The sequence below is a fragment of the Lepidothrix coronata genome, unplaced genomic scaffold (assembly GCF_001604755.1).
Source record: "Lepidothrix coronata isolate B3197 unplaced genomic scaffold, Lepidothrix_coronata-1.0 Scaffold51, whole genome shotgun sequence".
Taxonomy (NCBI): domain Eukaryota; kingdom Metazoa; phylum Chordata; class Aves; order Passeriformes; family Pipridae; genus Lepidothrix; species Lepidothrix coronata.
The window spans coordinates 5,303,317-5,316,501 of NW_016690231.1; the positions used below are offsets into that span (position 1 = coordinate 5,303,317).

The following is a 13,185-nucleotide window of genomic DNA, read 5'->3' on the forward strand; positions in this document are numbered from 1 at the left end:
AAAAAACACTTTCCTCTTCAAATGTGTTTATTTGGAGCATAATACAACCAAGCTAATTAATACTATTTAAAGTCAGGTGTGCCTAAGTGAACACTGCCCCACCCCCTTGCTGCTGAATCTCTGCCTGGGTTGAGGGTCTTCTCCCTGCCCCTCTAAAGGGTTGGATTCTGGGGGAAGAGTGTACTGCCTACTTCAGCTGTCACTCTGCATTCAAGGTGAGACAAACACCTTGAAGGACCCAGTGGGAAATGTGCCTCGTGGTGTAAAGATCAGCTTCAAACACGAGGCCGAAGCCCATCGCGTTCCTTCGCATGGACGTTGTGTACACGGGGGTCCGGAGCGTGTTCTGAAAGAGCAGGGATGGGACAAGGACACTGAGTAGTGCCTGAGGTACTACCTGGAACTGGGAACAGGAAGGGCCTCGAGGAGAGATGACTGTCTTCAGAAATTCACTTTTTTGTTAGAGGTCTTAAATATCCAATGCCCAGAAACTGTAAATGTCCTTTACGTCATTAACTGGGGATGGGACATGATTGAAAGAGTAGGGGAGTGTGAGAGTGTCCCCAGATACCTGTCCCAAAGTGCCTGAAAAGAGGCAACAAACACATCGACTCCTTTAGAAAAGAAAAACCATAGCGAAGGGTAATGGAAGGAGAAGTGTTCAGGGGCTGCCAGCTGTGGAGATGTGACAACAGAAGGAAGGTAATAAACTGAGTGGCCACCGTGTCCCCGAGGAGCCGTACCTGCAGTCGGAGCCTGTGTGCTTCCGTGGGGATTATCTTCAGGATGGGCAGCTCCACCACCGGCACGCGGGGCTTGCTTTGGATAAGGCAGCCTTGCTCCATGTCCCAGTCTGCTCCTTCCAGGAACAGACCAGAAACAAAGCAGCCTGTGAAGTCAGAAAATGCAGCATTTGTGTAAACGGAGCTGCTAGAAAAGATCAGTTTAAGCCAGGTGTTCCTGCAGTCCCTGTCCTGGGCATTCCAGTCATCACAAACACGCTGCACTTCAAGCTGCAGCTGCACAGGGTGAGTTACCTGTGGCGTTTGTTTTTACCATCTGTCTGTATTAGGAAATCAAATTAAATTGTCTCAGTTGCACTACACACGTTAAACAGTCCCAGGAATAAATCTTATTTGCCACCTTCCAATTGCTCAAGTCCCAGAGAGCTTTGTAACCCCAGGCCTGCTCCTTGGATCACTGACAGCAGGTGAAGGGTTGGGACAGTTGTTCTGGTACAAATACTGAGTACAACATTGATGAAGAAGTACAGCATTGATTGAGAATGATCCAGGTAAGCTGCTGAGGGGACTTTAAAACTGCAAGTTAAATTTAACAAAAACAATGAGACTTTTTTCCTTCCTCTGTTGAGAGCCTAGTGCTAGGCAGTACTAGTCATAGAGAGTCATAAAGAGATATTTACACAATAAATGATACATAGTTATAGTCACTTTTTGTTTAAATATATTTCAGTATATTATTTGTGGTGTGAATAGATCTTTATAAACCTGCTGGGATTGGTAATGTTTCAGGCATTAGGAAGTCAGGGTGTGTATATTTATAGGGAGCGAGCAAGGGAGAGGAGTAAGTTCAAATCCCTGCCTGTGCGTGGGAAGAGCTGGAGAGAGAAAATGGTGCTTCTTGCACTCAGAGGCTCTGCAGGAACCAGAACCCAGCTAATTCCCAGCTGGAGATCATGTGGGCTGTGAAATGCAAACCCAGGGGTATGTCTGCTGAGGTGTAACCAAAGTAACTTACTCTCTCTCACCAATTAACTACTTTATTCATATTTTTGCCAAATAATTGTAAAATCACTTACCCTGAGTAGACCCCTCGTCAGTGATTTCTTCTGCTGTCCTGAACTTGGTTACCTCTGTGTAGAGGGTGGAGTGATCCAGGGGCCACCTGTTTTTCCTGCAGGTGGCTTGAACAAGAGCTGTCAGGTAGGATTCGGGAATGTGGAGGCCCGACAGCCACATCACCGGGGGCTCACACTCGTTAACCTGCAGTCACAGAAGGGGCCAGAGCTCTGAAAGGTGAGCCAGGGGGGGAGTCTGCCTGGCAACCACAGTCATGCAAGGCACTTACCTAAAGCAGTGAGTGTTCACTGCCTTCTGCACCAACCTGCACAGCACATTGTGCAGATTAACAAAACAAAAAGCTTTCTGGAGGCACTTGCTTACCCAGCTGGAATACTGGTTATACCGATCTTGAAAGAAAATAATCCAATTTCCAAGTGTTTTGAGTGTGTCGGGAGCCAACCGCCGCCAGATGCCGGGAATCTGCCCATTGAAGAGAGCCTGAGCCACGTCATCCAGTTCACTGCTCATTCCAACTTCCCCAGCCAAGGCCTGGAAAGACGGTGCAGTTCTGAGTGCCAGCCTGGGGCAGGTAAAGCCCAGCTGGTTCCATCGAGGTGCTGTGGTTCTACTTACCCGTTGTAGCTCAGCCAGTGACTTTCCCATTCGAACGATCAGCTTATTAAATCGCTCCAGTTCCTGCAGCAGCACCACAGTCGTAGGGGAGATGTTTGTGCCAAAATTTTTCCGTATGTGGTCAAGATCAAATACTTGGGGTAATTTGTTTTCTATATCCTTGGCAATGTTTGCAATATATTCATCTCGGCTAATTCCTGCACCAGTTTCACCTGCAGCCAAAAAGTTTAAGTGAGGCTCTGTATTGACCACCCATTCCGTGATTAATTCTCTGAGAGAAGGTTGAGTGGAGTCACCTTTTGGCATCAGTCTCTGATGATGCTGTGACATTTGCCCACCAGACTCCCTGCATGTCTCCAGTTGTGCCTCTGGGCATGCATTGAGCCATTTCCAGGCTGGCAGGGCAGAGCTGTGCTGCGCCTTTGCTCACTTCTCAGTCCCACTGTCCTGCTCCCTCTGCTCCCCAAGGCCGGGACACAGCCGCCCTTTCCCTGGGATCACTCCACACACACACATGTTGCCATGGCATGGCTGGTGTGTCAGACCCCGGGGCACAGCCATGATTTCTTATTTACCAACCCAGTTCATTCAGAACACACCTGTTTGGGGTTGCAGCTCCAGCAGGTGAGCCCACATATCCCGCACCGCCTGCGTGTAATACCCGATCTCGGCGTTGGCATGGAGTCCAAGCACCTCTGGAGGGTTGGAAAGCGGCAGAGCTTCTATGGCCTCTGGAATACAACCACATGGGCTCTGTGAGCCCACATTCACCAGGCACAGAGAACAACACAGCAATTTTGTTACTGCTCTGCATGGAAAAAATCAAATGCTAGAGCCGGTGTTGAGCAACTCACGGAGTGAATAAACACTTTAAACACACCCAGACCCCCCCAGAAATGTATCACTAAACATAATTAACCTGCTGCTTAACTGAGGGTTTGTGGTTTGGTTTTTTTAAAAGAACTGAGGAGCTCACTGATAAGATTACATTCCAAAGAGCAGTTCATATAAAGCATTGGATTATAAGACTGCAATCCGTACACTGGCAGTGCCTGGTGTTGCATTCAACTTCTTGTATCCAGCAACGGATGTATGGAGAGGATGGATACTGGAAGGAGACCTAATGCTAATGTACGTGGCAGGAAAAGCATTTCTTACCAACAAAGTCATCTTTGACTGTCCCTTGTGGAATTTTATAATCAACCTTGTCGTTTTTATAGAAGTGAAACACCTGGAAGGTGTCGAACAGGAAATCCCCCAGGTACTCGTCCATGTAGATGGTCAGGATGCGCCGGTCAAAGCTGTCGATGGCGCGCCCTCCGTACATGACCTGGAAAACACGACATCGGTATCACAGCACTGGCTTTTGGAGCAGGAAATACAGCTTAGAAAAATCACTGAAAGGTCCAAAATACTCTTTGCTTTTGCAGCGGCTCTGGTGTAACACTGTCTCCCTTATGGATACCAAGGGACCTTCTCCAGCCCCTCTCAGGGGGACAGGCAGGAAGTATTTGGCCTTGGCCTGGACAGAGCTGCTCTGGGAACTCCTGATCACCCATTTTAGCAATTTATGTGCAGCAGTACCTTCCTGAGGTACTAGTTCATGCTCAGTTGGGATTAAGTGCTGCAAAGTAACAGTTTTCCTCAGGATTTCATGTCCCAGCAGCTGGACAGTGCAGTGCAGCTGCTACACAGGACATGGAGTCCTGCAGGAGCTTTGGGAACATCCCTTTGTACAGCTCTAGGGACACCCCACTGTGCCAATAACACTGTGCACTTGTGGTGCTCAGAACCTTTCAGCACAGGATCCCAAGGGCTCTCAAAATTAATTAAGCACCGTAACTCCCTGTTATGCAGTTAGACACAGTGGCCCTATTTCCTTGAGACTGAGATTAAGGCCCTTGCTCGAGGGTTTAAACTGGAGATTAAGCCTGCCCAGGAATGATTCCCAGCCAGCTTTACTTGATGCAGCCCATGCAGAGAGGAAACTTCATTTAACTGGATTCTTTTAGCACCAAGTGGCACTCTAGGCACTCACCTCCCCAATAAGATATTTGAGGCTGCTCCAAGGGATTTGATCATCATTTTGTTCAAAAGCTTTTGTCAAGTATGTGTTAAGGATTTCCATGCAGACCTAATAAAGTTGTTGGAACATGTGAGATAAGAAGATTCATAAATCAGATATAGATATGTATAGATTCTTCTTAATGTAGTTGTTGTTTGAAAACTAACAATTATTTCTTTCTGAAATAATTAAAAAGTTAAGTAAAAATCATCCTAGGAAAAGAAACCCATGAGAGAGACAACATAAACATGAAGGATTGGGAATTTAATTTTTAGTGGCTCAAATTGACATTATAGAAGATCAGGAGTCTACAGGACTCCACAGAAGCAGGAAAAAATACTAAGCAAAATCTAATTGTGAGAAAGGATTAAAAATGGATAAATTCTATGTTTTCAAAAGTAATCTGAGCTACTGAGGAATATAAGAGCCATTGTAATTGTTTTCTTACCTGGAAATCAGATTCATTAAAATCATACGGTACATTCCAGCCAACCTTTCCAAACTTCCTTCTCTCCTGAACCACAGCATGGAAAAATGCCAAGACATAGACTAAGGACTTAAAGGCAGGATGTGGGCACTGCTCTAAGGCTTCCTGGGGAATTTTGAAGTAGGTGGCTCTCATGTTCAGTTTCAGACCATTAGGTGGTTCTGTAACAACCTATCAAAATAATTAGGAAGCTATCAGTTTCTCGATAACTTGAGGAAAATAAGCTGTTAAGGTACCACATTAAGTAAGCTATACAATGCAAGCTTGAACATTTTAAGTGGCTTTCCAAGTTCCTATCAATATGGATTTTTTTCTTTAAGTAAAGACATGAAACAGAGCTTTTTAAGATTATCAAGGTAAACACACCTATGTAAAGAAAAATGTGATATTATTTTAGAAATACTCATGTTATTGGCAAGACATTATTTTTCCCATACTTGACAATCTAATTTTCTGAAATAGCAATACTTTACACATTTTGGTGTGTCTTATATCCCTACAGTAAAATGGCTTTATAGTCTTTAATATGGCTTTAGTGCTGATCAAACTGCCAGAGGTTTTTTTTCCAAAGTGCTGTAAAACCTCCATTCTCACTGGTCCTGTCAAGACCCAGAAAGTGTGGATCTGCAGGCTTAAAGATCCACTCAGATCCCTTCAGCCCCACTGCTGGAGGAGAACAACCCAGAGCTGTGACTGCCCCAGAGCTCACAGGGGCTGGGTCTGTCACCCCACTGCCTTCCAAGCTGTGAAATGAAATAACGATGTTTACAGGACAGGTCACCACAGCAGCAGTAAAGCAGCCATGGAAAAGGACATTAGACCAGAATCATGGCTTGTGCCTTCGAAATAATCAGCTCAGCCTCTGGTGATAAATGCTGCAGCCTGAAGTAGCAGCTGGAAACCATTATCCTATTCCAATGTCTGCTCCACGGGCACGGCTGCCAGGCCTCAGTTCTGCACTGCAGCATCAGGGCTGACGGGGCTATTTCTGGCTCTCCAGATATTCCTCACTTGTGGCAGCATTTGAATCTAAAGAGCATTTGTCATATATCCAGGTGTACTCACAAACCTCTACTTCAAAATAACTGCTTCAGAAAAAAACTGAGCAGCTTTCACCCAAAGGAATCATCCCAGTAAGATAAACAGGATGATGAAAAAGGATTTCACTTATAAAGACAAAAAGTGAGTTCCTTAGCCCAGGTCAGGGTGCTGCACTGAGGTCAGGCATCTAGAGCCAGCCTTTTCTGCTGAGTACCAGTGGCAGGACATGGCCTCCTGACTGGGGTTTCCTCACTGCACAGTACCTTTAGGGCCTTCTGCAGGATTCCAACTGGGAAGCCTTTAGTTGGGTCAGTTGTCAGCCAGAGGCGAAAGTCCGAGTGAGGCTCTGTAATCTTCTCCAGGGCCTTTTCCAGATGGATGAGCCACTTCACCAGGAGGTGACAGTTCTGCAGCATGAGCCATTCTCCTTGAACCACTGCCTCCTCCAGCATCTGCAAAGCGATCTGGAGAGAGGGAGGAACCATCTGTGAGTAACTCTCCCTTTACCCTGTGAGCAAACTGCCTCTGATGGGCTCATGCAGTGGGTTTTCCTGCTGCAAGCACACTCAGCCTTTTAGTTTCAGCACTTACCAGAATGCTCCTTGCTGAGAACAGACCTTTTCCCATACCACAAGAAGGTGCTCTGAGATGTTTTTATTTCATTAATTCTTTTTGAAATTAAAAGTCACTCAGAGCATTGAATTGTTTCCAAACAGCACAGGAGTGTTCATGGCCCAGGAGAAGGAGGAGATCAGTCTAGGAATTGGTGGTCTAAATGAATCTGACAGGAGCTCTTCCACTGATTGAAATCATGGCAAATTTAGTCAGCTCTGAAGCTTTGGACATTCTGCCTTAGTGTCCATAACAAAAACAAAAGGCAGGAAAAGCAGCAGGATATCTTTTCAGTAACAAACACTGGTGATTTCCAGCCACCTCACATCCATACACAGAGCTCCAGCCACTGAAAGCCTTTGAAAGGCTGCAGAGTAGCATATTTTCAGCTCAGCAATTTTTTAAAAGCTGACAATCTGATTCTGGATCTACCTTCAGCCAAACCAGAACAGCAGCCAGTCAGCCAAATACCCCCTTTCGTTATTTCCAGACTGGCAAATGTATGTCAGAACCATGAAGTAACTCCTTTTCAAATGGTGCAGACCTTTGTAAAGGAGATTTGATCAGTCCCAAAGCACTGGGAGCACGGCTTGCAATTCACAGAGTTGCTGCACACAGCACATTCCCACCCTCCCACCCAAGTTACCTTTTCTTGGCCTTGTCCCATGGCCAGGAATTTGAGTCTCTCTGCTGCAAACTCTGTCCTCTCAGCCAGTTTCATGAGGTCATTGACGGGATCAGAGCCAGGACTTAGGATAAAAACCACAGGTGAGAAAGGGCTGCTTTGCTGCAGGATGGCCTCGAAGCTGATCACAGGGGGCTGCACATACCTGGGAAGGGGAGAAGCCCAATAAGCTGCAACTTTTCACGGAACAGCCTCTGTGTGGGAACAATGAACACGAACAGCAACGCTCACCCCAGACTCCACATGGAAATCATTCAGACACAACTCCTGCTCTGCTGTTCAGGCACATTACAAAACCATTTACTGTGTGAAACCCCTGAGTGGTGTGGTTTGGATTTGAAAGAGAAGCGTGACTTACGTCTCCCCCATTGTCACTGTCACAAAGTCCGTGACCGCCCGATACATCCGGTCCACCCGGAAACACCGTAAAAGCAGGAGCTTCTGGAAGTCTGTGAGACTGTCCTGATACTGCATTGGGAATGGGGTCTGCTCCAGAGCATCTGTGTCATACCACTGGCAAGAAAAGATGGCAGACAAGGCAAAAGAATCAAATGGCTCTGTCAGGGAAATTACTAGGAAAGAGAAAACCAATTTCGTGAAGGAGGGGCCAAGAGACACAAGGAAAACAAAGAAAGTCAATCAGCTGCAAGTACATATTAAAAGATTGGGTAAAAAATCCAACTTTTTCAGTATAAAGTATTCAAGTCCAGAAACACATTTGTACTTTCATTTTATGTCAAGTAATTCTCTTAAGATACAGAAAACAGCATCCCAAGCAATAAGTATTAACAGTTTGCTTACAAGTAGATTTCTTATAAAGCAAAAAGACATGAAATGAAACTACAGGAAGAACAAAGGAAATCTGTGTTTGTCACTAGCCTATGGAACTCACTGGAACTCACAAGAAGATCAAAGTACAATTTAGCAGCATAAAAATACCAGTGAAATGTTGACTGTTGAAATTGAGAGAAAAAATTCCACTGACTTCAACAGGGCAAATAACTCCTCTAAGGCATTTGACTGACAAATAAAAAATCCACAGTTTACCAGGGAAGATTTTTTTGTTTGTTTGTTTTTTAAATAATATAATCTTTAATTCTTCTGCAAAGAAGCCAATCACTAACTAGCAAGGCCTTGGTGGAAGGAGCCTGCAGTGATGTCCTCCCTGTGCACCACACTTGAATATTTCATACCAGTGTCAAAACTAGGAGAGAGAACAGGATTGCAAAAAGGCACATACATTTTTCCATTCATCTGGATTGTCTTCCACATCATCTGGAAGAGATTCAAACGTCTCAGGAAATAGTTCAGACAAGCGCATCAGGTCTTCCCAGCCTTGATCTGGAAGCCAAGCGTACGGTTTCTTCCGGGCACTCTTCTCCAGGGAAACATTGCCTGGTCACATTGGGAAACCAGAGTGAATGTCCATGGCAGAAATTCTCCAATACATGACCACACACACAGTCCCAAGCACAGAGGAACCAAGTGGAAATTTGTTTCTGAAACACTGCAAGATTAGGCTGCTCTGCTGAAGGAAAGATGGCATTTTACAAGTGCTTGCAAAAGCCAGAGTTTTATCTTTGCAAACATTTCTACATGCATATCCACACATAGTCAGAAAGTAACTACAGATTATTCCCTCAGGTAACATCCTAACCATCAACTAATGTCATATTTGTCAACAGAGAAAGTCTGACCTCTTTGTTGTTTCACAGAGAGAAAATAATAGAAATAGCAGAATCCCCAGTTGTGTAAATCAACACAGTGCAGTTTTCCTCAGTGGCTCTTAGTAAATCATATCTAGTCAAAAGTCTGTCTTCAAAAGATCTTTTAGCTATAGCTAAATATTTATATATAAATATTCACTTTACCTTTCAAAAAGAACTCAAATTCTTCTTGTGGAATTCTTCCATCAGCTTGTTCTATCTTGACAGTCATATTAAAGGAGAACAGTAACTTGTGCCTCTCAAACAAGCCTGCATGAAAAGGACAATATTTCCCAAATCAGCTGCTAAAGCTTGTTGAACTGAAGCAATCTTTAAGTCCACATCCTGCATCTGTTGTGGGGTTGATGAGATGTCCCATCCCTGGAAGTGTCCATGGCCAGGTTGGACAGGGCTTGGAGCAACCTGGTCTCATGGAAGGTGTCCCTGCCCATGGCAGGGGGTGAAACTGGATAAGCTTTAAGGTGCCTTCCAACCCAAACCATTCCATGATTCAGTGATCTGGTCACCCCACAAAGACCATTTGATTGATGATTGGACTTGATGATCTTACAGGTCTTTTCCAGACTTAATGATTCTATGATTCTGGGATCAGAGTGATCAAAGATGGGGCTTTGGATCAGGCTTACAGAGTTAATACAGCACCTGTGAACTCCATAGCTGTGATTTACCTATGTAACTGTGTTAAGAAAAGCATTTCTGCAAGAGTTACATTATTAATGTGTGTAGTTTCTTTTAATAGAAATAGCAGGGAGTAAAGAGTGAACCAGGAGCAGTGCTGGGCTCTGAACATCAGAGAATTCACTGTTTGGTAACTGCCTCTTTTATTAAAACCAGCTGAAGTCATGGCTTTGCCTTTTTTTGCACATCACAGTCTCAGCCCACCACTAAATGGCACTGACCTGTGCAGCCATAGTTGTAGGTGTTCAGAGTCAGTGTATCCATGATGTTTTTTAACCGCTTTGGAAGAATCGGGTTGGGCATGGATTTCCGGAGAGAGAATCCAAAAACCTCCAAGAAGGAGACCAGTGAGAACTGGTACATCATGTTGACAAGTGCCATTTCAGACAATACAGAGAAGAGGATGGCTCCCCTCTTGGCAGCTGGTCTGTAACCCTCCCGAAGGACATCAATATCTGCTGCTGTCGTCTCAGCCAGCTTCAGTTTCTCAATCACCTGTAAAACAGGGATTTTATACACCTGGAATTGCTGTGCTGATCCAGAGGGTATCTATTATATCACAACAATCAGAGCTGCTCAATGTCTGCCTCTCTGTGTTTGATGAAGCACAGTGAAAAAGGAAAGACTATGTATCCTTCCAAAAAGCCCAGAGCTGGTACCTCAGTAGCTTTGAATTTTGTCTCTTCCAGGGTTTTCACCAACTCCACGTTGTCCAACATGTTTCCTGTGGAAGTTGTCAGTCCATGAAGGAGAGTGTCTTCCAGATTTTTCAGCAGGTTTTTGTTCTCACTTGTCTCCTGGATGAGACGTTCTCTCTGTTCTTCCAATTCCCTCCTTTCAAAGCCCGTGATGACGCTGAGCAGCTGATCCTCCAGGCCCTTCAGTGTAACTACAGGTGCAACACATGGACACAGCACACTCTGTTTCTAAACACAGGACAGCTTTTATACAACTTATTTAATCTCCAGCATCTCATAAAACTACAGCAATGCAAGAGTGACTTGGTTAATGACTCTATATCTTAATTGTACCTAAGCATCCTCACCTGACAGGTGCAGGAAGAGATATTTGTCTCAGCTGCAGATTAGAAGAGAGAAGTGAGAAGGATTTTCTATTAAATCAGATGCTAAGTATAAGGGAGACTGAATTTTTTAGAGCTTCATTGAGATTTCAGACAACGACCCAGCCTCTAAATTTGCACTGCATCATAAACCCAGCCTCTAAATTTGCACTGCATCATAATCACTGCTTTGTTACTAAACCACACTTGAGCTCACCTGTGTAATTGATAACCATGGCTTTGCCAAACACAGAGGGAGAATACTTTGGGTTTGCTAATTTGGTGTTCAGGTACAATCTAAAATTACTGTCATAGTCGACCTCTTTGTCCCCCAGGACGATGAATGCTCGCCCCTGTAAAACTTTGATGTTCTTCTCTAAGACATTGTCTATCACAGGATCGATGTATTCATCCACACTGTGCAACAAGAAAGGGTTTCCATACTTTATGGCCAGTTCTAGTTGTTTAAGGAAATCTGGGTCATTAAAGGAAGCCATCTGCAAGAGAACAATGGGAAGATTTGAAAGGAGAACCAATACTCAATTTGCTGAACATTATTATTTTCCAATAGCTGCCAGCACTAGTGAAGTTTGCTCTTTGCTGCTTTTTGTCTTTCCTCTCATGGTTGGTATAAACTGCACTTGTACAAAACAATAAAGGTGCCTTTTTTCTGATTATAATTAAAGTTGAAAATAATTTCCATTTGGAGAACTACTCTTCAAAGTTCTAAATGTGCCTCTGACTGTTTATTGTTCTACATGAAAATTCCATCCTGGAGCTGAGATAATCCACAATCTACATCAGTCTTTTGGTGAGAATATTTCTGCATGTACAGACAGGCTGAGAAAGGGGGGGTTGTTCATCCTGGAAAAGAGAAGGTTCCAGGGAGACTTTATAGCACCTTCCAGTGCCTAAAGGGGCCTCAAGAGAGATGGAGAGGGATTTTTGACAAGGACATTTAGCAATAGAACAAGAGGGAATGGCTTTAACTGAAAGAGGGCAGTGTTACATGGGATATTGGGAAAAAATTCTTTACTCAGAGGACGGTGAGGCCCCAGCACAGGTTGGCCAGGGAAGCTGTGGCTGCCCCATCCCTAGAAGTGTTCAAAACAAGCTTGGACAGGGCTTGGAGTAACCTGAGATAGTAAAAGATATCCCTGTCCATGGAAGAGGAGTGGAACTAGAAGGTCCCTTTCAATCCAAACCATTCTATGATTCTATAATTCTATAATTGGTTCCCCATTCAAGGTGACAGGGATTTATGCAGCTTTGAAAACAACCAGTAACAAGGTAAAACAATTATTTATCTTTACCTTCAGATCATTTTTTTCTTCTTTCTTCTTAATCCAATGTAATGCCTGTTGCTGTGGGTCAATACAGAGTGGGAAGCGACTTGCATATGTTGTCAGGATGCCATTCTGGATAGAGAGCTCATCTGGAGGCAATCCTTGGGAAACCCATCTGGGAACAGAACAGACCAAAGACCAGGCTGGGATGAAAACTCCATGGGAGAGCAGCACATTTGATTTGCCAGTAGAACCATGAAATTCATTGAGAACACTATTTGACACACAAGGAAACATACAGTGTATGGGGTTATGAGAACAGTGTCAAAACTCAGCCTGACCCATTGTCTGAGTGGTCTGGAACTACACTACTCATACTGTAGCCTTTGGTGAGTAATTCTGCAGTAGCTGATATATGGGCTATCTGGGCATGGGTTTTATACCAGATTCATTGAAGTCAATGAAAAGACACCTATTGGGTTATGGGAACACATTTTATAGATAACTCCTCTAAAAATTTCCTAAAAATGATATTATATGCATCTGAGTTTAGTGAATGTCCCTGGAGTGTAAAGTACAATGATTTGTCACAACAAATGGCCTTCATTAACCAGAGGGAAAATAATTTGTCTCCTCCTCTTGACATGAAAGTAGGATTCTCTCTCTCTGGAATGGCTGTGCACCTCCACCCACAATCTGCCAGTTCTGTGCTCCAGGCTCAGCTCCAGACTCTCACATTATCATCTCACATTCAGTACTCACTGGGTTTCTTGACTGGACATACCTGCTGACCTCCACCTCATTAGTCAGGAGGCTTTCTAACCTAAAAGATTCACTGCATGGAATTTCTCGGGAGAAGATATCTTCGTGCCACACCTTATACATCATTTCATGACGAAAGTCCCAGCTGAACGCTCCCTCATAGCTCAGAAAGGCAGCAGCAAGTAGACAGTCTCCAAGCAACTTCACCTTTCGTATTTCATATTCCTTGAATTCCTCTGTCCACCTGGTAGAATTAGAAGGGAATCTTGGGTCAGTCTGTACCAGAGAGATGGAGTTTATGTGCAGAATTTCCAGTTGCTGCTACTTTAGATATAGGTTGAGACAGA

At 44.2% G+C, this 13,185-nt stretch overlaps 1 protein-coding gene across 1 annotated transcript in view; it reads right to left on the minus strand.

Moving 5' to 3' along the window:
* Positions 1-4: 4 nt before the first annotated feature.
* The window catches only part of DNAH10 (dynein axonemal heavy chain 10), a 52,169-nt gene continuing 38,988 nt past the window's right edge, over positions 5-13,185 (minus strand). The window contains exons 60-78 of the mRNA XM_017815387.1: positions 12,861-13,082; positions 12,104-12,251; positions 11,008-11,287; positions 10,390-10,619; positions 9,952-10,225; positions 9,197-9,301; positions 8,566-8,720; positions 7,684-7,838; positions 7,287-7,470; positions 6,292-6,492; positions 4,949-5,158; positions 4,474-4,569; positions 3,594-3,765; positions 3,035-3,166; positions 2,436-2,647; positions 2,184-2,351; positions 1,820-2,003; positions 744-889; positions 5-346 (exon numbers count right to left, since the gene is read on the minus strand). Coding sequence (XP_017670876.1) covers positions 200-346; positions 744-889; positions 1,820-2,003; positions 2,184-2,351; positions 2,436-2,647; positions 3,035-3,166; positions 3,594-3,765; positions 4,474-4,569; positions 4,949-5,158; positions 6,292-6,492; positions 7,287-7,470; positions 7,684-7,838; positions 8,566-8,720; positions 9,197-9,301; positions 9,952-10,225; positions 10,390-10,619; positions 11,008-11,287; positions 12,104-12,251; positions 12,861-13,082 — 3,421 coding nt within the window. The 3' untranslated portion in view covers positions 5-199. The remainder of the gene's footprint in view (positions 347-743; positions 890-1,819; positions 2,004-2,183; positions 2,352-2,435; positions 2,648-3,034; positions 3,167-3,593; positions 3,766-4,473; positions 4,570-4,948; positions 5,159-6,291; positions 6,493-7,286; positions 7,471-7,683; positions 7,839-8,565; positions 8,721-9,196; positions 9,302-9,951; positions 10,226-10,389; positions 10,620-11,007; positions 11,288-12,103; positions 12,252-12,860; positions 13,083-13,185) is intronic.